This window comes from Tribolium castaneum, chromosome 4, assembly GCF_031307605.1.
Source record: "Tribolium castaneum strain GA2 chromosome 4, icTriCast1.1, whole genome shotgun sequence".
Classification (NCBI taxonomy): Eukaryota; Metazoa; Arthropoda; class Insecta; order Coleoptera; family Tenebrionidae; genus Tribolium; species Tribolium castaneum.
In genome coordinates this window covers 10,379,107-10,403,238 of record NC_087397.1, presented here as the reverse complement: position 1 = coordinate 10,403,238, position 24,132 = coordinate 10,379,107, and the positions used below count along the sequence as shown (strand labels likewise).

The 24,132-nt window shown below is 30.1% G+C and overlaps 3 protein-coding genes across 4 annotated transcripts in view; 2 read left to right on the top strand and 1 right to left on the bottom strand.

Annotated features, from left to right (window-relative positions):
* The window catches only part of Vps13 (Vacuolar protein sorting 13), a 62,027-nt gene extending 50,670 nt beyond the window's left edge, over positions 1-11,357 (bottom strand). For both annotated transcript variants that reach the window (XM_015982629.2, XM_015982633.2), the window contains exons 1-9: positions 10,983-11,357; positions 10,647-10,931; positions 10,372-10,592; positions 10,186-10,324; positions 6,821-7,414; positions 6,525-6,771; positions 3,812-4,664; positions 1,484-1,637; positions 934-1,434 (exon numbers count right to left, since the gene is read on the bottom strand). In XM_015982629.2, the coding sequence (XP_015838115.1) occupies positions 934-1,434; positions 1,484-1,637; positions 3,812-4,664; positions 6,525-6,771; positions 6,821-7,414; positions 10,186-10,324; positions 10,372-10,592; positions 10,647-10,931; positions 10,983-11,082 (3,094 nt within the window). In that variant the 5' untranslated portion in view covers positions 11,083-11,357. The remainder of the gene's footprint in view (positions 1-933; positions 1,435-1,483; positions 1,638-3,811; positions 4,665-6,524; positions 6,772-6,820; positions 7,415-10,185; positions 10,325-10,371; positions 10,593-10,646; positions 10,932-10,982) is intronic.
* A 2,445-nt stretch (positions 11,358-13,802) lies between these two features.
* Positions 13,803-24,046, top strand: LOC103315052 (uncharacterized). Its single transcript, XM_064356233.1, has 11 exons — positions 13,803-14,847; positions 14,898-14,997; positions 15,052-15,156; positions 15,205-15,360; positions 15,418-15,470; positions 15,757-15,818; positions 22,811-23,354; positions 23,400-23,499; positions 23,547-23,651; positions 23,701-23,856; positions 23,907-24,046. Exons 1-11 carry the CDS (start codon positions 14,255-14,257, stop codon positions 23,964-23,966), a joined length of 2,034 nt encoding a protein of 677 aa, XP_064212303.1. The 5' UTR covers positions 13,803-14,254; the 3' UTR covers positions 23,967-24,046.
* LOC107398420 (putative odorant receptor 85d) lies at positions 18,765-19,467 on the top strand. Its single transcript, XM_064356167.1, has 4 exons — positions 18,765-18,953; positions 19,008-19,112; positions 19,164-19,319; positions 19,371-19,467. Exons 1-4 carry the CDS (start codon positions 18,837-18,839, stop codon positions 19,428-19,430), a joined length of 438 nt encoding a protein of 145 aa, XP_064212237.1. The 5' UTR covers positions 18,765-18,836; the 3' UTR covers positions 19,431-19,467.
* Positions 24,047-24,132: the final 86 nt, after the last annotated feature.

The following is a 24,132-nucleotide window of genomic DNA, read 5'->3' as shown; positions in this document are numbered from 1 at the left end:
ATATTTGCCGGGGGAAATTGTTGTTGGTTATTTAGGACAGGAATCTAAATAAGCTTTATATTTTTAGCGACGTTTCGATTTTAATTAAATCATCATCAGGCTTCAATATTGATAGATCTTGCTTGAAGGTGACATGGCACGAACACTCATGAGGTTTCTCACAAGAAACTATGAGAACATAATTTCAACCACGTGTTTAGTTGCTTAAAAAATGTAAAAATAACACATTTTTCGACCAAACTTTGAAGTTTTTCGACGTATTTTTGAAAAAAAATCGATGAAAAACAAAATTCAAGTGCAAGAAATCGCACGATATAAGCTAAAATAACATCAATTTTGACCCAGTTTCGTATTTTTCAGGCAGTGTTACCGATATTAATCTAAAAAGGGTTGTTTCGACTTCAAAAAATGACCTTGAATTATCAAAAAAAAGACAAACTTTTTCGGTCTATTTTAAATTTACAGTTTACTATTAACGAAATTATGCAAAGTAATTAGGCTTCTGTCTGGAAAATGAGCTAAAACATTCGAAAAAAACAAGGAGTATAATATTAGACTTAACTTGATGTTTTTTCCGTCTTCTGTAGTCAAATCTCGCAAAAAACTAGTTTATTAAAAAAATTGTACAATTACTTCCTGCTTGTGCTAAATGGAGCAAAATAAGCTAAAATTAAATCAGTTTAGATTTAATTTCGTGATTTTATAGCTAGGACGCTTAAAAAAGTAACACTATTTTTAACAAAAATAATTTTTGTATTTTTTGGTTTATTTTTTATGGCAGTTTAGACAAAAATTAGTTAAAACCAAAACAATTTTGAATTATTTTTGGGGATTTTAGATTTTGACCAAATAATAGGTGAGTATCTGATTCAAAAATGAATTAAACTGAGACGTTTATAATCTTTAAATACTCATAATCACAAAAAAACTTACCTTGAGGGGCCAATTGGGAGCCCAATCCCTCACTTATCGTCGACAACTGGCTCTTAAAACTTGGTGTATGAGTCGAAGCGACCCTCTCAACCGGTCTACTCCCCCAAATATCATCAATCTCAGTCTGCAGACTCGTTGCAAACTGAATCAAGGACAGCAAACCCTCCTTGTGCAAAATAATCCCAAGTTTTGCAAACTCCAACGCAAGACTTGCCTCACACGATTTGTAAGTCGAGTGAAACTCGGGTGAATTTTTGTTAACCTGAGTGAATTTAATTTGGAAGAGGTATTGTTCATCCTCTTCGAAACTCGGCGAACTTATCATTTTGATTTCTTTCGAGTCGTGTGTTTGAATCAGACTGACACCACCCAAATCTAGAGTGATTTTCGTATTGTAGGTTTGTTGCACCAAACCAAGCTCGAGTGATTTAACACTGAAACAAGCGATGTTTGTGATGGGAGACGCAATATCGCTTTGATGCTTCACGTTGAGTAATAATTCTTAAAAATTTAAATTATTAAAAATTTCAAACTGTTGATTCAAAAATACCGGACATTGCAAAATGTATCTCTAGCGTCGTGAATTGTACCAATTGGTCGTCGGTTTTTTTCGCTGTGGAGGGGAGCAGAGTTTGTGTTTTCGACGCTTTTTCTTGCATTTCCAAATATCTCAACATCATGCTCGACTCCCGTTTTGCAACTTTCTGTAATATCAATCCATATAAGTAAATAAAAAGTATTAAGAAAAAACTAATTAGTACATCATCAATGGCGATAAAATTGTGATCTGTTGATTCTTGAGTTCTACAGATACTTAGGGGTGTTCCCGTATAGATTAGAAATAAAAGAAAGTGGGTTCTTATTCCCAGTCTTCTTTAATAAAAGTGTCTAAGAATTGTTAGAAAAACTCAAAATGATTTACTCTGTTTATGTCTGCAATTTTGCTAAACTAGGTTTTTAGTGATATTAACAACATATTATTCTACAAAAAATTGCAAATGAATCATTGTTTCTGTTAATAACATTAATCAGGCTATTAACCATATTCATCCTTCGAAAAATTAGTTAATTTAGATTCTTAAAATTTTTAAAGACAGGTTATCATAAATACACCACGTGCATTTTTTAGATCTGATGATGGCATTATAAAGCCGAAACAGCTGTAATCAATTTTGAATCGAATTTTAAGAATTTAAAGGACCTAAATTATCTTATTTTTCGAACATTTTCAAACTCTTACAATGAAGAAAATGAGAAAACAATGAGAAAACTCTTACAATGAAGCAGATCAACTTCTATAATATTCATCCTTATTTATTTGAATAGTTGAATGGAAAATAAACGTAAAATTTTCATTACCTTATTCAATTTCATTTAAAATAGTTTGATCATAGACCAATGATCAGCAATTGAGGTCTTACAACAAATTCAGTATCAGATTAACACCTTCAATGTTTAAGAAACAAATTTGAATTCATTCAATTTAATTAAATTTAATTTGATAAAAATAGAAACGATATAAACAAGAATATAAAAATATTTTAATACTTCATATCCCGAGACTTCTTTTGGCTATTTTGTCAGTTAGTACATAAATTCTTCTTTTACAGAAAAATCAATAGGCCCCAAAAGGCCATTTCACTTTACATTACATTATATTTTGTTTCACCATTCGTGTACAAAAAAAAGTTGAAATGCAAATTCAAACTGAAAAGTGTGTAAGCACAAACTTTTTCCATTTTTTTCTATTTCAACATTCCCCCTTTTTGTAAAGTAAACTGCAATTTATTGACAAATAAAAAATTCTTTTCAAAATATTTGCAATGTCGTTTTTTCAGTTTTCAGTTCACACGATTTATAAAGCATAATAAAAACAATAATTATACAAATTATACATTCAAGTGCTCACTCTAGTAATGATGTTCAAATAATTAGACCAAAAAGAAAACTCCATAAAAAATAAAGATAACATAAGAAACCGAATTTAAAAAATCAAAAACAAAGTAGAAAGTCTAAGGTATTATCCTAATAATTTCAAAAAAGATTATTGATACGATGTTAATAATTAACCACTAAAAAGTTCTGAAACTGTTAATATATATATTTTAAAAACGATTTATCTAAATTATTGAAAATTTTGCTCATGTATGTAAAATCTGTCACCTGATTTTCCAATTTTGCGTCTTATTTAGCTTCTGCATCAAACTTACAGCACATTTGTATCTATTTTTCATCACAACAGCAATATAGACTTTGTATTTTTGTCTAAAGACCCTAAAGTAAAAAAAGTAACAACAAAGTTTTAGCTTTAATTAAAAATGAAGAAAATAACATACAAAATCGACAAAATAATTCAATAACACATTCGCTTGTAATATTTTATCAATTATCCTATAACTTCTTTCTTTGTAAAAGAAAAAACTGTATACAACTGTCCCAAAAAGTTTCATTATTTCACATAGAAAACATAATTGTGAAAAGTGGCAGAATGGTCGATAGAAAAGTCTTGTGTTTTTTTTTGTACAAATCATTTTACAATAAACTAAAAGGTAGATAAAACTGTTTTTCCAATTATCTTCATAAAAAAAAAACTTTTCACTTTGCAGAATCTAAAAAGCTAACAGTGCAAAATGTATAAGTTTGTTGAAAAAAAAGACCTCTGTTAAAAAACAGGTAGTATTGTTTAAGCAATATTATTTTAACCCAAAAATATTTAAAAAAATAAATTATTAACAAAAAATTAATTGCAGATCTCGAAAACTAAAAAAAAATCGAAAAAGATTAAAAAACGATCACATTTATATCACATTTGATAATACACCATTTAATTTCTTTTTTATGGTAGTTTTACACTTTTAATTTAAATCGCACAACTTACCGCTAAAGGTGTAGGTTCCGGAATGTCACTTTGGGGTAAAGGAATGCTATTCCCCAACGCCATCAGTAGTAACAATCGGGCATCAGAAACATTAACAATAATCGAGGGTAATTCCCCTGAAATCTTCATATGTGGCAACTTTGGATCATCAGTGATCATACAAGTTGCGAGATTGACTTTCAAATTAATTGGTTCTAAAATGTGCATATCGCTGGTCTTCACCTCACTCACGTGAACTTCCCAGTCTTCATCACTTTGTGCGATTAGAATTTGCACTCGAGTCAATTCCAACGCAAACTGATCGTAACTTTGAGCCATCAGCTGTGTCAAAATCTCCTTCTCGTCGCACCCTTCGGCATACATCTGCCTCACATCCCTCCTTGGCGGCCGATCAAGTGAGTGCATTTGGAAATTACCTAAATTGACCACTAGGACATTTTCATTTTCGGTGTATTTCCCTCCATAGGGGATTATAATGTAAGGGGCACGAAAATCTACTTTGAGATCGAGATGAACGTGGGTGTCAATCGCGTGCTGGAGACCACTCGAAGTCATTTCTTTCATATTAGAAAGACCGGAATCGGCCGCTGCCGAAATCTGGTCCAAAGCTGACGAAGACGGAACTTTGAAAATTTCAATCGCTTTCAAGACAGTTTGTGCATCGTAGACGATTTTAAGCGGTTGGGAGGTGACATGCAGTCTTTGACCGCATTTTTTATCGAGAGGATTGGTCTCGAAGAGCACTTGAAGCAACCCACTGTCGTCTTTTCCAGTCTCTGAGGTGATTATTTTCGGCAAAAAATCGTCTTGTTGGAGACCAAACGTTTGGAACTCATCGATTTTGACATGAAGCCTTTAAAAACACATTTATTTGTAATTTGGGAATGTGTAAAAAGTGCACTCGAATAAGCCCTAAATGTTGTGGAATATAAGTTACTGTGGAGTCTTTAAAAATCTTTAGTTAAAGAAAAGCGAAGGGGTGAAAAAACCGTTTTACCTAAAACTGGACAAATTTTGCGTTTACATCCTATCTGCCTTCTAGCTAGCTAGAAACTTCGTTTTTTTTGTCAAAAGATTCCTCAATAAATGCAAAGTTTTATGTAGTTACACAAGGTTAAGTTTTGATAAAGAGAAACAAAAAAATTACATTTTCTTGTAACGTTACATATTTGTGTAGTAAATTTTTCCAGATGCGAGAAAGTATTTATGTTAAAAGATAGACCCCAGAAGCTAATATTCAGATAAGATTCTGCAATTATTATTTCATAGCTGCAACACTCAAGTTATTGCAATTTACAATTACTGAAAAATGCGATCAAGGTGAAATCAGTGTATTTCCCTCTGAAGCTCGATCTCTTAGAAAACATTTTGAGGGCTAAAAATGGTAAATACATTAAAGCCTCTTAACAACGGACACCGATGAGAAATCCTTAATTGTCCGTGGTGCAAAGAAATTTTAACATAGGTTTCGTTCCGTTCCTATCAAAATGTCCGTTGTGAAGAGGTGTCCGTTATTTAGAAATTTCCATTAAGAAAGGTTTCACTAGTAGTTAAAAAATAATGAATGTCACTTATCAATTAATATTATTCCTTTACTTTTAACCGCCCTAACTCGGTTGATTTTAGCAAAAAAATCAAAAAAACTTTTTTATCTTCAGTACATATTTAAAAAGCCTAAAAGTGACGCAATAGAATTAAATTACGAAATTTTAATTCACTGAAAAGGTGAAAAAACCGTTTTACCTAAAACTGGACAAATTTTGTGTTTACATTCTCGTATCTGCCTTCTGAGTAAAGCTAGAAACTTCGTTTTTTTTTTTTTGTAAAAGATAAAAAAAACAAGCACCGATGGGAAATCTTTAATTGTTGTGCAGAGAAATTTTAATATAGGTTCCGTTACGTTCCTACAAAAATGTCCGTTGTGAAAAGGTGTCCATTATACGGAGATGTCCATTAAAAAAGGTTTCGCTGTAGTTAAAAATATAATTAATGTCACTTATCAATTAATATTCCTCTACTTTTAAACTTTTTGGCGTGACAATTAATTTTTTAATTATTTTAATTATCGAAATGATTCTTGCACCAAAAACTAATTTGAAGCCTTAGTTCCATTTCATCTCAAATATAAAAATAAAAAACTTTCTCGTTTATAAAAAATTTCACTACACAAATTAGTACCATTAAAAAAAAATTTAATTTTTCCGGTTATCTTTTATCAAAACTCAAACATGTGTAAATACGTAACGCTCTGCATTTACTAAGAAATCTTTTGCAAAAAAACTTCTAGCTTAATTTACAGGAAGATATGAGAATATACTCAAAATTTGTCCAATTTTAGATTTTTGTATTTTTTGCCAAAACGCCTTTTTCATAATGAAAACAATTATAAATCCAAAAACAACGTTCGAATTCTAATTCAACAAAAATTTCACACAACAATTAAGTATTTTAGATAATTTTTTTAAGTTGTACATTTCATCCCTTTACACTTATCACCCTTTGATAATTTGAACAATATCAAAAAAGTCAAGAGAACAATTTTATGTAAAATTTTGTGCTTTTTTCCAGCTCTTACCGACTTTGAATAATCTTTAAAAACCATTTTATTTTATTTCCCCTTCTCGAGAGTTTAAACAAAAAACTCTTTGATTTAACGTTTTCAAATATTCCATATTAACTTATATCCACAACATTTGACTAGACTTTGACATACTTTAAGGCATTGGCCGCCGCTCTGGTGTCCACGCGACACTTGACCCCTTTAAGTTCAGTAAAAACAACCCTTTTGACGTTTCCTGAGTCGTCACTTAATTCGACTTCAAGCGTTCGTAGAATAAAAGTGCATGAATTGTCGACGTAAGCCTCAGGAAACTCAGACGGTAACGCATTTTCCTGATAACCTATAGCCTTATACAGCCGTTCTTTCTCCTCTTTGGTCATCGCATTTTGGAATTGTTTCCCTGCGAAGCAAAACAATGTATGAGTGAAACAAGAGCTTGTGTTTTTTACTGAGTTCGGTGCCACTATCAGACTCTAGACTATCCGAATCGATTGAAGTTTTACTCCCCCACATCCACCCAAACCAACCCTTTTCTGGCCCTTTAGTCTTCACCCGTCTCTCATTCTCAAACTCAACCCTCTGTCTTATAATAACAATATTGAAGACATCGATCACTTTCTCGCACTCTTCGATACGACTCAACTCATCACTGGTCGCCTTATTTTGCAGTTTTTTCTCGTATAGAGTCCCATATTCCCGACACAAATCGCGATGTTTGCAAATGTGGTTCCAATCCCAATTGCGTCTCCTCCGCCTGACTTCGCCTTCCAGCACGCAATTGTACGCGAAATGCCACCACGTTTTGTAGTTGCCTTTGTAGGAAGGCACGTTGGGGCGGAATTTGCGGTAGGGGGTTCCCTTCATCATGCGGTCCATGGAATCACCAAGAGCTATAATATCGCGATATTGGGCTTTGGTTATGCCAACGAAAAGGCGTTCCATGTCGAGATTTAAGTGGATTTTGGGAATAGTGAAAGCGGGTTTGTCGAGTTCAGGGCGCTGGTTGATGCGGAGGCGAGCCGAGGCGTTGATTGGTCCCAAAACTGTAAAAATGAGCGGACTGCAGACTAAACAAAATGAACCAGGCGTTGATTGGCCATAACTTTTTTATGTGTGTTGGCGATTTATCTAGCTTGAGGTAATAGGAATTTTATATCGTCTTAAACTCAGTAATGTCTCAGAAAAATAAACAGTGTCAAGAAACGATATTTTCTTTGAGACATACAAGCAATTTTATTTTTATTTATGCGTGTTTTTAGTTACTTCTGAAAGTAGCCTATGATTGATGAGGTTCTCTCGCAAAAGTTTTTTTTATTGTTATGACAAAAAAACTACATTAAGATTAAAAACAGATAGGTTGTGGTTGTATTATTCTTTAACAGTTTTATCTTATGTAAAAGAATCTCGGAAATCGATTGCTTTTAAGAAATTTGCCAAATTCCTAATAGTTCTTTTAATATATTTTTTTATATTTGCCCATTTTTGCTTTTATGAGCAAATTACGAGAAAACTATTAGTCGGAGAACAATGATATTTTTAAGAAAAAGATAGATAATTGAAAGAGCTTTCCACAGATAATAAGCATTATCGAGCCATTGCTAATAGTTCAGAAGTTATTGTTCCAGGTACCGCAAACCGACAAAAATCTCGACGAAGAAGGAAGCAATTACGGCGAATCTATAATCTTAGAGCAGAACGGTTGTTTCCATCGTAAAGATCAAATTAAAGTCTATACAATAGAATTTCTTCTCAAAACATTGAATTTTTATCAGAAAGTATTTTGAATTATTTAATTTTTTTCAATTACAACAAAACTATTCGAAAAAGTAGAACCAATTTGATACTATCTTATGTAAAATAATCCAGAAAATCGATTAACGTCAAGAAAATTCCGTATTCACAATAGTTTTTTAGTTATGATTTTTTTAAATTTTACAGTTTTGTTTTATGAGCAATTTGCGAGAAAAGTATTAGTCGGAGAACAGCGATCTTTAAAAAAAAGATAGATAATTAAAAGAGCTTTTAAAAGATAATGAGTTTTATGAGTTGTCTCTAATAGTTTTCGACAAAAATCTCAACAAAGAAAGAAACAATTACGGCGAATCAATAACTCTTAAAGCGAAACGGTTTGTTCCTTGGTAAAGTGCAAATTAAAATTTATACTATAAACCTGTTTTTTTAACATTTTGAATTTTTGGAAAAAAATATTAAGAATTTTTTATTTATTTTCTCAATTACCGCAAAACCATTCGAAAAAGTGAAACTATTTTGATTTTATCTTATAAGATAATCTGAAAATCGATTTGCTTTAAGAAAATCGCCAAATTCCCAATCATTTTTTAATTATAATTTGTTTTATTATACCTCTTTTTGCATTTATGAGCAATTTTTATCAAATTAAAACAAGCCAGAACTTTTGAGAATCAATGTTTTTTGAGAACTTTTGATCTCAAAAGTAGGATACGGTCAAATAGTATTTGCTACATTAAAAAAAACCTTTCAGACTTTAAAGTTAAAATACTTATTTTAAAAACCTACTAGACTATATTCCCAACAACGATTGTCTTCTTTGAATACTATTTCAATAGCAAATTAAGTTACAAAATGTTTAGAATGTTTACATTGTTCTTTATTTTTTCGTATTATTATTATTTTAATTTGTCTTTATTTTTTTTAAACAAGGTGATTCCAAAATCGCGAACCATATCTACCGAAAGCTGACATTACGAGCAAAATGAGTTAAAAAATCCTATGACAAAAAATTATTTGAGCCTTTTTTTACAAGATATAGTCTTCAAAATTAGATTTTTATAATAAATTTTTAGCTATTTAAATTATATTTTCTTAAATTTATTTAACAAAAGTGGCAGACCTTGCAACATTAAACAGATACCTATTGAAAAAATCATCATATCGTATTTTATGGTGTATTTAAAACATTGACAAAAACTAGCAAATTCGAAAACGAAACAAAAAAAAAGAAAGACCAACAAAAAAATACGATTGCTAAGAAAAACCAAAAAAATGCAACTTCTTTTATCATCACGCAAAAGTTGGTCCGATACATTTGAATCACCCTGTATACGTAGCGCCAATGCCCAAAAATTGTAATTTTTAAACGGACCGCAGACTAAACGAAAAACCCGCCAACATGTGTATTTTACGACCGTTATAAAATATTAGTACTAATTTACCACAGTTCTATAAATACCTTTTGTTAGCAAAACAATTAAGTAAATCTCTCCAAGGCCGTGACATGTTTTAAATATTTTACATAAATTTGTGTTTATAAAACCATTCACAAAATTGAGATTAATATAATTAGGAGTGACATAATTTCGGATCAAAGGACAAAAGCCGATGACCTTCTAGCCAAATGTCAGGACCTAGTTTAATTCAATATAAAATGATTTATTTTAATCGAAAAACTTTCGCTGTGTGAATCGTTCTTTTTCCAAAGCTTATTTAAGCAGGCCAACATTTCTGTTATAGCATGCCAATAAATTCTAAAAATAATTCGCTTTATTATCACGATTAAAATATATTTGCTCATTATTTTTTGTTTTCAAGTTAGAATAACATTGACATTATTCACTGGGTCGTCAAAACCGAACAATGGAAACGTTGTGACATTTCCGGACGCAATTATACAAACTATCTATAATTTTTTCATGAAAAAAAATTGCCAAAAGAATGCCACTCTAAATATTTTATCAGTTTGTTTACTCTCGTTGACCTTAAAGACTCATTCTTTATCACATTAGTTATGTCAGAAGTGACTAACTAGTGATGTCATAGTGTTTTACATACTTACCATACTTGTAATTAATGGGTGTATTATTTTTTGATGCAATTTCTGTACACATTTTGTGTAACATGTCGACTTTAGGGAGTCCATCGTAGCAAGCGGTGTTTGAATTCCAGTAAATCGCTAAACCATCCAGTGTAACAATCTACAAACATTCAATGAAGAAAATATTATTTTCTGATGAAAAATTACTTTAAAGATCTTTGTGATATCTTCTTTCGTTATGGCAGGTTTCCAGTTCTCATCAGTGCTCACAACATGTAAATCACTCAGTGTGATTCCTAACGCAAAAGGTGTAGGACTTGTGACCTTATCCTCATACCTAATATGAATATTTTTGATATTTAATTGGATATTTTTGATGATTTGTGTCACTAATTTCTCCACAAATGTGTTGTCAGCTTTAGGTTTGTCTGTAATAAATTTACTTGAATTGTTTTTTTTTCAAGTATAAACAGACAACAAACCCTTGTCAGCTTCTTGTTTTTTCGCCAATTCAACTTTAAGAATCTCTCGTTTCTTGGCTTCCGACTTTTTGATTTCTTCTTTCTCTTCATTGTAGATAACTTGTTGGTTTGGGGCTGCAAGAAGATAGATATCTTCAATGTTTATAACGAAAGCAGCCCCATATAAATTCTTCCACGGTATTTTCAAAACTAGCTTCCCTATTCTGCCGTAGATAGTTTGAAGAGGGAGGTCCAAGTCGTCTAAAGCGGACTGCTTCAAAACCAAATCCTTTAATTCGACGTCGCCTTGAGAAAAAAAAAGATAAAAATGAAACTAGAGCTGCAATATTGACTTACCTCCCCATATTCCCACTCTTAGTTGATTTGTGTCTAAATTCTCTACATAGGCACCAAGGAAGCGGTTTAATACCTGAGTTAATACGCTTTCAAACACCATTGTTTATTATCAACGGTCTATTTACAATAGATAAGGAAAGCAGGAGTGCTCTTGCATGCACTCCTACTTGCTTCTGCTATAGCAAAAATGCTATAAAGGGAGATGACATCAACCAATGGCTATTTGTAAATCCATCTCACAGCTTGACCCAAACAGCCAATATCACGGTTGACTCCTTTATCGATTAATCAAACTAATTACGTTTATTTTTCTGAAACAGACTCCAAACGAATTTCCGACCCACTTTGGATTTTTTGACAATAAGATACTCCTTGTCAGATTCGACCTTGACAGCCAAGGACGCTGTTTAAAAAATGCCGGCAAAAAACGTATTGTTGGCTGTCTATCTAAACACCAAAAACATAACAATAGATCAAAAATCTTCAGCGTTATTTCTTTCTTACTTTTTATTACTTATTGCTTACCACACTTTATAATATAACGCACTAAACATTATAATTAAATGTAAAGTCTGTAAACAAATGTCAAAGTCTTTAAAAATAATATACCGGGTGTTTCAGTTTAGTATACGCCCCCCTTGCAACTTTATTATTTTTATAGGGAAGTAAGATAAATATGCATTGTTCAATAAAATAGATTAACAAAATCAGTTAAAAAAATCATAAACTATATGCATAAGGACCAGTTTCAAAGTCGAAATAAAAATACTTTAAAGTTAATGCTGATTGCTGATTTAGAATGTGAAAGTTTTGTCAACAAATCCAAAGTAATCAGCACATTATAAACTATAAATAACATTTATTAATTTAATGCTCCTTTAAATTCAATTATGTTAATAAAACTGACCATTAGTTTCCTGAAAGCAATTAGTGATTACAAAGATTTAGATTAAGAGCAAAAAGAAGAAAACTGAAATATATTTTTTTACACAAACTAAACGGTTTGGTTTTCTTAAATACAACAGTCAAAACAATAAAAATATCGTCAAAGAAATCATAGATCAAAAACCACATTCTTCGACAAATTAGAAAAAATTGAACGGATAGAACATACAAACGCACTAAACATGCAACAAACTGTCTTTCATTATCATTATTTATTATTATCATTTATCATTATAAATATAAAATGCATATTGTTGACTTGAAAAATCCGAAAGCTCTTTTTAACACAATCGTTCCAGGTTATCTGGTTTTATTTGCGAAGTTTGCGAAAACTTTCTCCAAAGTTTTTGTTGAAGAGCCTTACACGATATTGTTGCTAGTCATTAAAAAAATGTGCATATTTTCCAAATACAAACGCCATGCAAACGATTATCGATTATTATGCATCATTCTTTTTGGGTCTGTAAATTATCGAATGATAGGAAAACAGCGCTACTTAGCCAAATTTAAAAAAGAAGGAGATAAATTTGATGCAAAAAACTACAGTTACCTTAGTAACTAGCTTCTAGATTGTATTGTTTATAACGAAATGATTAAGTTTCTGACTCGTTTACAGTTTTATATCTGGAAAATATTTTATGCAGTCTTAATAACGCTTGGACAAAGAAGTTAGATGCATTGAACTATGTAGATGTTGTCTGTCTAGACTTTTAAATAACATTTGATAGAATACCAAAAAAACGTTCGTTGTACAAATTGCAAGATTGTGGTTTAAATACAGAAAACCTCTCAACAACGAACGCCGATAAGGAATTTTTAAGTGTCCGTTATGGAAAGGTGTCCACTAATAGAAAGTGGAAATTTTTTAACATTTTAATATAGGTTTTGTTACATTCCTACAAAAATGTCCGTTGTAAAAAAGTGTTCGTTCTTAAGTGAGGTTTCACTATAGTCAACTTTTTTCATGACTAAATGCCTTTTTATTTGATCGGTCTTTTAATCACAAACTAGTCACCACACTCAGTGATTCTTTACCACTTTTAAGTGATTATGTTACGCAAGGTTTCGTTTAAAACGTTTTTCCACTTTGTAATGTAATGTGAAACCTAATTTAAAATACGCAAAAAATGCATAAACTTATATACCTCAAAAGAAATATTGATTTCTTGGAAGTAATTCCCTTTGGTCTCTCTAGACCGTCTTATTGCAAAAGACTCTAGATTATGAGTTTACTTACCTTAGTAGCAAGATGTAGAAAAAATGATTTAATAACAGTCTTCTGTTCTACCAAAAAGGTAAATTCGCCAATAAGATAGCTGTTCTCTTTACATCTCTACAGATGTAGGTACCAGAAAACATTCTCTTAAGTTATCCCACAGTAACTTTAGTACAGGCGTTAGGCAATGTTTTGTAATAAATAAAATCTAACAGCTAAAACGCTTTACAGCCTGAAATCTTTTATAATAGTAATGGAAAAATTATTGCCATTTATTATCCCGGCGCATCCACCATTTAGCATTCCATTTAACTTAAAGGTGCCAAGACTTAAAACCCTTCTTATCACAAATTAATTTATTTATAAACTTTTTGCTAAAGTTACAGTTTAAAGATAACAAAATTATCAATAACTATCACAGCTAATTAGAGGAAAATTAATTACCACTTTAATATTGCTTTGAGGAGTGTCGGAGTCCGTTAACAGCCGAGTTTCGTATAACGATGATAATTTCTTTTTTAAATATGTAATGAATAAGACAGGTATTGCACAAAAACTTAAAAAAATTAGTTTTTCTATTTCTCTTGAAAGTTGAGATTTCTACAAAGACTCCCGATTTAAAAATCAAATTTCGTTCAATTATGCATGACGTAATAACCTGCGTTGGTCAGGTCACGAAACTATTTTAAAAACGTAAATTATATCTTTGGTGTAAATTGTTTTGTAATAAAAGTGCCAAGTATCAACCCAACCCTCTTCCAGTTTAATAAATAACAAGTTGAAAACAACCCTAATTTCAATGAATAATTACCGAGCCAGATATGTTCGGTTCATTTAATTACCAAATACAAATCGATTTTTGACTTAAACCAGCAACCATAGATTTATTTCTCCTCGAAAATCTGACAAAGTCAGTCGAAAATTATGTCTGAGGTGAGCAAACTTGTTCCAGAAATGAGTAATTTGTCGGTTTTAGGACTACACTTTTCGGAATGTTTTCGCACGGGAGAAAAAAATTCTAACAATTTCAGGATTCTATCCTTTAAGAGAGTACGAAAAAAACTATTTTCATTTTTTCAGCGGTACGATTCAATGGATTATTTCCCTGGGTATGCTTTTCTCGATGATAATTCAATCGGTAATTAAACGAAATGATTTGATGGTCCTTTCGGAAACTTTGTACTTTTTAACAACTCATTTGACCTTTGTGTGCAAATTGGCCAACTTGGAGTACCACAAAAAGCTGTTGCTTGATATTGAAGACATGTTAAAAACAACCAGATTTCAGAAAACACTATCCCTTGATTTAATAGAAAAGACGGGAATGAATGAAAAAATCAGAAAATTTAATTTAGTTGCAAAAACATTTCGGATTGTTTGTGTATGGTGTGTGGTTCTTTATGTCCTGGTACCGTACTTTGATCCAGGAAAATCAAAGACTTTGCCGACACCTGGATGGTTCCCGTTTAATTGGACTGATAAATATTATTACGGAACTTATTTCTTTGAAGTTGCTGGTATTTCAATAACCGCTCACATGGATTCCTCCATTGATATTCTGTCGTGGCTATTAGTAACAATAGCTTCATTCCAGTGTGATATTTTGAAAGAAAATTTAAAAAACATTTATTACAATTACGACAAAGAACATGATATTCGGGAAACATTCAAGGATTGTATAAGACATCACGAAGAGATTATCAAGTTTGTTGTAACAAACTTTTACTGATTTAATTTTTTTGTTAATTTTGTAGATTCACAACCAAAGTCGAGCAAAGTTTTTCGCAAGGAATTCTTTTGCAATTTCTGTGCAGTGCTCTTGTTATCTGTTTTACCGGCTTCTTAATGCTTGTTGTAAATTGCTAAAACAACGATAATAATAAATTACCAAACCTAGTCAAATTTCAGGTCCCAGTATTAACTTTCCAATTCGCTAACACGATTATGTATTTCTGTTGTATGATGATACAACTTGGAATGTATTGTTGGTACGGCCACGAAATTATGACCACAGTTAATTATGAGAAACAATGAGAATTGTGTAATGATTTACTTTTTCAGAGCGATGAAATCGGTCAGTACTTCTATCTGGCAAATTGGTACGACTCGAGCTTGACTCTGCGGAAAGATTTTGCAATATTTTTAGAAAGAGCCAAAAGGCCCATTACTCTAACCGCTGGAGGCTTTGTTGTTCTGTCTCTGAATACTTTTACTCGCGTAATAAAATATAAAAATGAGTCTGTTTACTTCAATTTTGTACAATTTTTTTTTTAGATTTTGCGTTCGTCTTACTCGTATTTTGCGGTATTGAAACATCTATACAACAAGTCCTAATTATCTTGTGAGGAACTGGTGTAAATTTGAATATGTTGATAATTAATCTTAGTTGAAGTAATATAGAGTTTATTGTGTCAAGTTTTTGAATTGTTTTATTTTGAGAAATAAAGACTGAATTAATTTTTTTTTTGTTTTGCTTTCATGTTTTTACCTATCTTAATATAAATAAATATGACCTAGGAGAGAAAAAAAACACAAAAAGTGCAAATATAACATACAGAAAAAAAGACAAAGCTTTTTGCAATTTAATCTTTGTAATGAACTGGAAATCACAAGCAAAACATTTTTTTTAACGATTGAGCTCAATTTGATTGTTTACAACGTCTTTTTCCAAGACGGTAAGTTGCATTTACTCGTATTTTAAAGTTCTAGAACGGTAAGTAAATATTTTATTAAAAAAATATAAAAAATCATTAAAATAATAAATACTTTTTTGAGGATAGGGACATCATTTTGTTACGGAATTTTATTACAAAACAATATTTGAGCATCGCTTGTTTACAGATGAAACAAGAAATAATACGTTTTGCAGCTACTTAACAGTAAATAATGCATCAATTAATAATTTTAATTAGGAACTGGAACAGGAACAGAAACTGTAGTATAATTCTGCAAAATTCACAAATATAGCAAAAAATACAAAGTATTTTATCGCAAACAATATATCCTGTGCGATTATTAGTTCTTGAGATATAGTAAAAATAAAAATATAATTTTAACAGATTCACCCTGCATTTTTCTCTATGCACATGATTTTTTTAGATTTTTTCTACCATATGTTAAATTAAAATTTATAAATTAATGATAATGGTAAGTCGCTGGAAAAAATTATTTTATTTTAGTGTTCTTAAATGTTGTTTTGTGCAAAAAATCCGTACAAAAATGTCAGTAGTCCCAAAAATAAATAAAAATTAATAATTTAAATAAATGCAATTTTAAAGACTACCAACAATTTAAAAAAAAATGTTATTGGCTGCTTCAAAACTATAAAAACGTCAACCAATTAATTTTTTAAGAAGATTGATAAAATTATAAAATACATAGCTATTAATGATTAAATATCTCACTGAACATTGGCTATTATTTTTTTTAAAGTGCATGAATAGTTTATAATAGCTAATTTTGAGTAAAAAATTGACGTTGGCGTGTTTATAGTTCTGAAATAGCATATAATAGAATTCCTTTATGCCATATCTTGTCGAAAGCCAATTATTATATTATTCTGAATTTTGTTATAATTTTTTATACAAACTCAAAGTAACGCTAAAAATTAATATCTTTATTGGTATTCCTCATTTTTTAAAAAATCCTTGAACATGTCAATTTTATTTTTTATATGTACATTTTAACATTATAGTGACATTTATGATGTCATTCGTCTTTGAGTTGTGACGTATTTCTAAATGACAATCCACAATTATGTTTACGCTTCAAATACTACACATCATTGTCTTTCTGAAAATAAAAAAAATATAAAACATAAAAAATATTGACAATTAAACATAATAAGCTTTATCTGTTTCCTCTTGACTTATTTTATAAGCGACAATTGTTTTTTATATATTTTTTGTATAATTAGCGTGAAAACATTTACTATGACACCTTAACAAAAAAAAGTAAACAGACAACAATTACCCTTTATAAAATAAAACAAGAACAAAAAAATAAAGCTCTTTTTGTGTTATTCTATTAAAACTTTTATATATTTTATAATTTATTTTCTTCTATTTTTAATTTTTGTTAAATTTTTTTGAATTTTTTTATACTTACCAGAAAGATGAAAATGTGTACACAATTTAAAAATCTCAGTTGTCATTTAATAAAACTAAAAATGACCCATAACAAAAATATAAATTTTGTGTGCTAATTAATTTTAGTTCTTTGGAATTGATTATATTAAGTCATACTTTTGAAAAAAAAAATAAAAAAGTAATACCTATCCTGGCAGTTAAAGAACTATTTTATGGATCCTTGCTCATGAAAAAACTGATTGATCAATTATTTTGAGTCGAAAAAAGCGCATTGTCATAAAAAAAGTAATTTCGAAATTGGCAGTCCGAACACATGTTTCAGAAATACACAAAAAATACGTAATAATTAAAAAAAATAATCAAAATTTATTAGTTCCCAGTTGCTCCAATTATTATCTTTTTCTTATACCATTATTTTTGCTTTTGGGTTTGTTTTACTTTTATTTCGTCAAAATTTAAGTTTTGCTAAAAAGCGCTTAAATTGGCACTGCCTATACTAAAAAATCGACTTTTGCTCAATAAAAATTGGACAAACAGAACGAAGAAAAAATACATACTCAAAATATCTGCAATTTTAATTTAATATGCCCAAAATAAATCCACTTGAAGCATTTTCTACACTTAAATAAATAACAAGCTGTCGAAGAGCCAACCCTCGCTGCATTAATATTTGACCAAGTGGCCAAGAGATATTTGATTATTATTCAATTAATAATCAGTCAGGCACTACCAATTAAATCTATCGATGAATAATTATGATTTCAGAAATATAATTTAATACAGTCGCTCTTGGCATTTTGAAGTGATGGGGGTTACAATAGAAGTCATATCTTGAATTACCGTTAGGCAGTTTTACATTTGCTGATTTTAGGATTATGATTTCAGAGCTGCTTTCGCATTTGAAAAAGCGATTTTTTCACTTTCAGGCTATTATCAGAGACAAGCTGGTTTTTCGAGTCTTATCATATGTGCTATTGCCTCACTGATAACCATAGCCCAATTCCTGTCAATGGTAATGCAGATTATAGTCGCAGGAAATGATTTAACAGTTTTATCAGAAACGTTGCTTTTCTTTATGACACATTTCACTTATATGTGCAAATTGGTAAACTTGTTGTTTTACAAAAGCAAACTGCTACACATTGAAGATTTGCTATCACGTCCAAGATTTTACGGATTTTCACAAAACGAGCTGACAATAATAAAAGATGGAATTGAAGCCACGAACACGGTTGCAAATTTGTTTAGGATTTTTTGCGTACTGGCTTGTATAGCTTATGGTTTGGTTCCGTATTTAGACCACACTAAAGCCATGGCTTTGCCATTACCTGGATGGTTACCCTATGATACAACAAAATATTACTACCCGACCTATTTTTTCCAAATGGTTGCTGTTTCCATCACTGCATCGGTTAATTCAACAATTGATATTTTGACCTGGAAGTTAATAACAATAGCATCTGTACAATTTGATATTTTAAAAAGGAAACTCAAAGATCTCGACTACAAACTTGAAACAACATCGCTCCAAATTCAGTTTAAAACTTGTGTGAAACACCATAAAGAAATCGTCAAGTAGGGGACAATTTGTTTCAATTTTGTTTAATGGCGTGTTTTTGCAGTTATGTTAAAAACGTAGAAAAAACCTTTTCCAAAGGGATCTTTATACAGTTTTTCGCCAGTGTTATCGTTATTTGTTTTGCAGGATTTTTGATTATAATTGTAAGTTGGGAATTATTTCAATTAAACTAGTATACTTGTAACACATATTTTCAGACTCCTGTTCTAAGTATGCAATTTTTGTATTTAACACTGTACTTTATGTGTATGATATCGCAAGTGGCTATTTACTGTTGGTACGGCCATTATGTCATGACAACTGTAAAAATATTCACAACTGTTAAAAATCTTATTTTAAACAAAAACTTTTAGAGTGATGAAATCGGACAAGATTTTTACATGTCTAACTGGTATGAATCCGATGTGGCCTTTAGAAAAGATATAATTATTTTCATGGAAAGAGTGAAAAAACCTGTAACGTTTACTGCTGGGAATTTTATTACTCTCTCTTTGGTCACTTTAACTCGGGTAAGTATTTTTATTTGTGTTCTGATTAAGATTTTGCTAATCAGTTTTTAGATTCTGAGATCATCATATTCTTATGTCGCTGTACTTCAACATTTGTATAACGAAGTTTAGGAAGATCAAGGGCTAAAGCAGAATTAGAATAGTTCTACACGATCTTTAACTATTAAAGTAAATTAAATAGAATATTCACAAAATGTAACAATATTTTCAATTTCCCTTTACTCGCACGCCATTTTACCTAAACATCTAAGTTTTAAACGATACCATTTTTTAGGTATTCAGCCATTTAATAATTTAGATTTTTTTAAAACTTGTTTGACTCACACATTTTTAACGTTTTACAAACTTCTCTGAGAGCAAAAACATGATATTAAAGTTTTCAATTTTAGTTAATTTGAAACAGATTGTCGATCGGTTTTCAAAAAATTACATTTAAAATTTGTTAGTGGTTTAAGTAGTTTACACTGAGTAAAAAGTCAATATAATAAACAATACGCTAGTCTTTTAACTAATAACAATTTTCCGGATTAAATGAAGTCAAAAACTCTTTTTTTTTATTAACTACAAGTCTTATAAAAAAAATCGAAATATACCCTTAATAATTTATTTATAATGGCAACAACCGAGACAAATAAAATAAGAATTTAAAAATAATAATCGTCTAAAGTCGTAGAACCGAATTTTAGGTTTTTGGACTATTTTTATTTTGAATATATTTTATTAAAACTCGCATAAACTTTATTTAGGTACGAAAAAGTAAACGATTTAAATGCCCATTTGTTTCAATCACATAAAATGCTTATTTTAAGTTATGCAGCTTAAAAAACAAACATGCAACTATTAGTCAATTTTTTAACATTATTGGAATCTTAGATATCTCGAGATTTCCTCTTTTTTTTCTTCTTTGCTTTTGCCTTGTATGCAGAGTAAGTCTACTAATAATCACACAGAAATAAAAGCTTGTTAGTAATTTTTTTTTACAATTCCTTACAATTAAAATTAATATTATGTCGATAATTTTTTTATAATTTCTAATAAATACGATGTTTAAAAGTTGTTTTTTCAGGTAATATTTAGACAAACAACATTTAAGCATTATTTGTTTCAGAATTTTATTAGGAATAATTAAAAATAATTAATTTCAAAGACTATTATAATATTAATTAATTCATTTTAATTATAAGTTCGATTATAAAGAATTGTAGAAAATTGAAAACATTTAAACATATAAAAATATGCTTTAGCTGGTTTACGCCAGTATATAAATTTTTCTCCAAATGATTTAAAATGCCATGGAAACGTTCAAAAATATTTCGATAAGAAAAATGTAAAACACGAGTTACTTCTTAATTTAAAAATATAATAAACGCGAAGTGAAAATAAAAATTTCTATGTAAAATTAGTATATGCTAGGTAAAAAATAGTAAACGCTAGGTAAAAATAATAATTGCTAAGCAAAAATAATAAACGCTATGTGAAAACAGGTAGTACTAACTAAAAATTACTTACAAGAAAAAAAAATTATGAATAACAATTCTTTTGTAAAACAAGTAAGAAGAAGAGCAATTACTCTTTTTACTTTTTTCCACTAAAAAAATAATTTTACTCCACGTCTCTCATTTCAAATATTTAGCCTAGAAAGTATTGTTAAATACCTATATTAGCTGTTTCAAAACTATATAAACGCCAACGTCGCACTTTAAAAAATTAATAGGTAATGTAATTTATGGTTTCAATAATAATTATTTTACAATTTTATCAACCTTATTTAAAAAAATAATTTACGTTGGCGTTTTTATAGTTTTGAAACAGCTAATAGTGTTTTATAAACAGTATTATTATTTTTTCTTTTGCAAATCTTATTTAAATATGGGAGTACGTTACCATTAGTACTTAAATTATTTTATCTAGTATTTATAGTATAGAAAATACGTGTCTTAATTTTAGCAGTAGGTAGCAGAGCTCTACAAATAAAACACCTTTTCAATTTGTAATTTTTCAATAAAAAATCCACAAATTTACTAAAAAATTTAGAAAACGATAACATTCTGAAACGTGTACCTGGCTATAAGTACAAAAATAAAAATGCTTAACTACTTTCGTTATGATAGAAACCAATTTAAAACAACAATGCAAATTGTTGCTATGAATACAAAGTAATTATTAAACACTGACCGGCTCGTTTGCACTGGCTTTGGTTTGCACGAAAGAAAATTATAAAGAAGAATTTTGCAAAATGTTATATAGAAAAGTTGTTGTATTTGATGATAAAATTAACACACGTATTTCTGATACATCCTGTATTTTACTTAATAAATGGAAATTTACCTTTTACCTACCACTTTATGGTAGTCTTTACATATGCCTGATTCCGAGACGTTTCGACTAAATACGAGGTACCTACCCGAAAAAATAATTATTTGATGAATGAAAGGATTTTTTAAGATCTAATTACTAATCTAAAAATTTTAAGAAATTAATGTATTAATTAATTTATTGTAAATTACCAAACAAGTAATTCAGAATTTAAGATTATATAAAATTTTGTAAAATTCGATAAAGAATTCTCAATTTTTTTTATATTTATTTGAGTGAAAAAGTGCAGTTTTCAATTATAAATATTGAAAATTTTAACTTTGATAGTAGCTAAAATCAACATTTACCCTCTTTATTGAAATCATGTTACAAAATTGTCAAAATAACACAATTTTTAAAGTGTTATAACTTAATTTGCAATTAAATAGTTTTTTCGATTTTTCAATCATTGAGAATAGAAAATAATTGTCCCTAAATTTGCAAAAAACGAAATAAATTTTAGTTCACGATTAAACTAGTTGGAATTAAAAGACCAAACATCAAATTAATCGCAAAAGTTCAAGTAAAATAAAAAAATTCTTACCATCGCTTTATTTGCTGGTGTTATTTCAGACTTTGGTTTAAAACTAATTTTCTAATTATTATTTGAACTGTCTAATTCTAGTGTAGCAACTTTACTATATGATTAAATCTTTGGAAAAATAATTAAATCTTTTTAAACAAGTAGCAGCTCCAAGAGACACTTAAAGACTTAAATAAATAACAACCACAAACGAAGAAACAACCCTCCCTATATTAATATTTAACCAACTGGACAAGAGATATTTGATTATTATTCAATTAATAATAATCAGTCGGGCACTAGCAATTAAAAATGTCGATAAATATATAATCCAAGAAACTAAATCCTTCGCAGTTTGTCTTAAGATTTCGAAAATGATTGTCACAATTAAAGTAAATCAAGAACAGTTTCCAACTTATTTTGTTAACTTTGCAAATTTTAGGATTTTGATTTACGAACGGCGTTTAATACTGAAAGAAAAATTCTTTCATTTCCGGGTTATTACCCGAAAAGAGACACCGAAAAAATGGCATTTTTACCATCGTTACGTCAGTTACAACCACGATGATTTCATTTGGTCAACTGTTATCAATGATAATGCAAATATTTGTAGCCAGACACGACTTGTCCAAACTATCCGAAACCCTGCTCTATTTCATGACACATGTTACCTACATGTGCAAACTGGCAAACTTTGGATACCACCGATCCAAAATGCTGCACATTGAAGATTTACTAACACGTTCGCGATTTTACGGTTTTGCCAGCAATGAACTGAAACAAGTCACTCAAAAAGTTGCTTCTACGAAAATGGTTGGCACAACATTTCGCCTATTGTGCGTCGTGTGTGTTTTTGCATGGGGTATGGTGCCATATATCGACCACACCAAAGCTCAGGCTTTGCCATTGCCTGGATGGTTGCCTTATAATACAACCAAATATTACTACCCGACTTTTGTGTTCCAAATGGTCGCTCTGTCCATCACTGCGTGTATCAATTCGACCATTGATATCCTGACCTGGATGCTGATAACGATAGCTTCGGCACAGTTCGACATTTTGAAAGAAAAATTAAAAAGTATTGACTATAGACATGAACTGGTGACAATCGAATTCGAATTTAAAGCATGTGTGAAGCACCACAAAGAAATCGTAAAGTAGGTGGAAAAAAAATCAAACTAAATAAAGTCGCAAATTTTTAGCTTTGTCCATAAGATCGAACACACATTTTCCAAAGGCATTTTTTTACAATTCTTCGCCAGTGTGATTGTTATCTGTTTCACTGGATTTTCGATCATGATTGTAAGTCAACTCACGGGAAAAGATCGAAAATTTTAGTCAAATTTTAGGTGCCGCTGTTTAGTATGCAATTCGGTTATTTGCTATTTTATTTCTTGTGCATGATGACACAGGTGGGAATGTATTGCTGGTATGGCCATGACGTCATGACAACAGTTAAGATAATTTTCCTTCTGGTTAATTGTTTAAACAATTTATTTTTAGAGCAACGAAATCGGGCAATATTTCCACATGTCCAACTGGTACGAATCTGATTTGAGAGCAAGACGAGACTTGGCGATTTTTTTGGAAAGAATTAAAAGGCCTGTGACTTTGACTGCAGGGGGTTTCATAACATTGTCTTTGACGACTCTGACTCGTGTAAGATAAAATAACCACATTAGGTATTTTTTAGATCGAAATTATTTTAGATTCTGAGATCGTCGTACTCATATTTTGCTGTACTTCAACATTTATATAAAAATTCTTAATTGATTTGAAGAAATAACTAGCACAATCACACTGTTTTGGATGCAAATTTTATTTGATCTTACAAAAAATTACAAACTAGTATTTAATGAATGGTAGAATTAAAAAACTAATAAAATTTTCTTCTGAGTACAGAGCCACTTTTGTTTTTTTTTTACTACTTGTAAA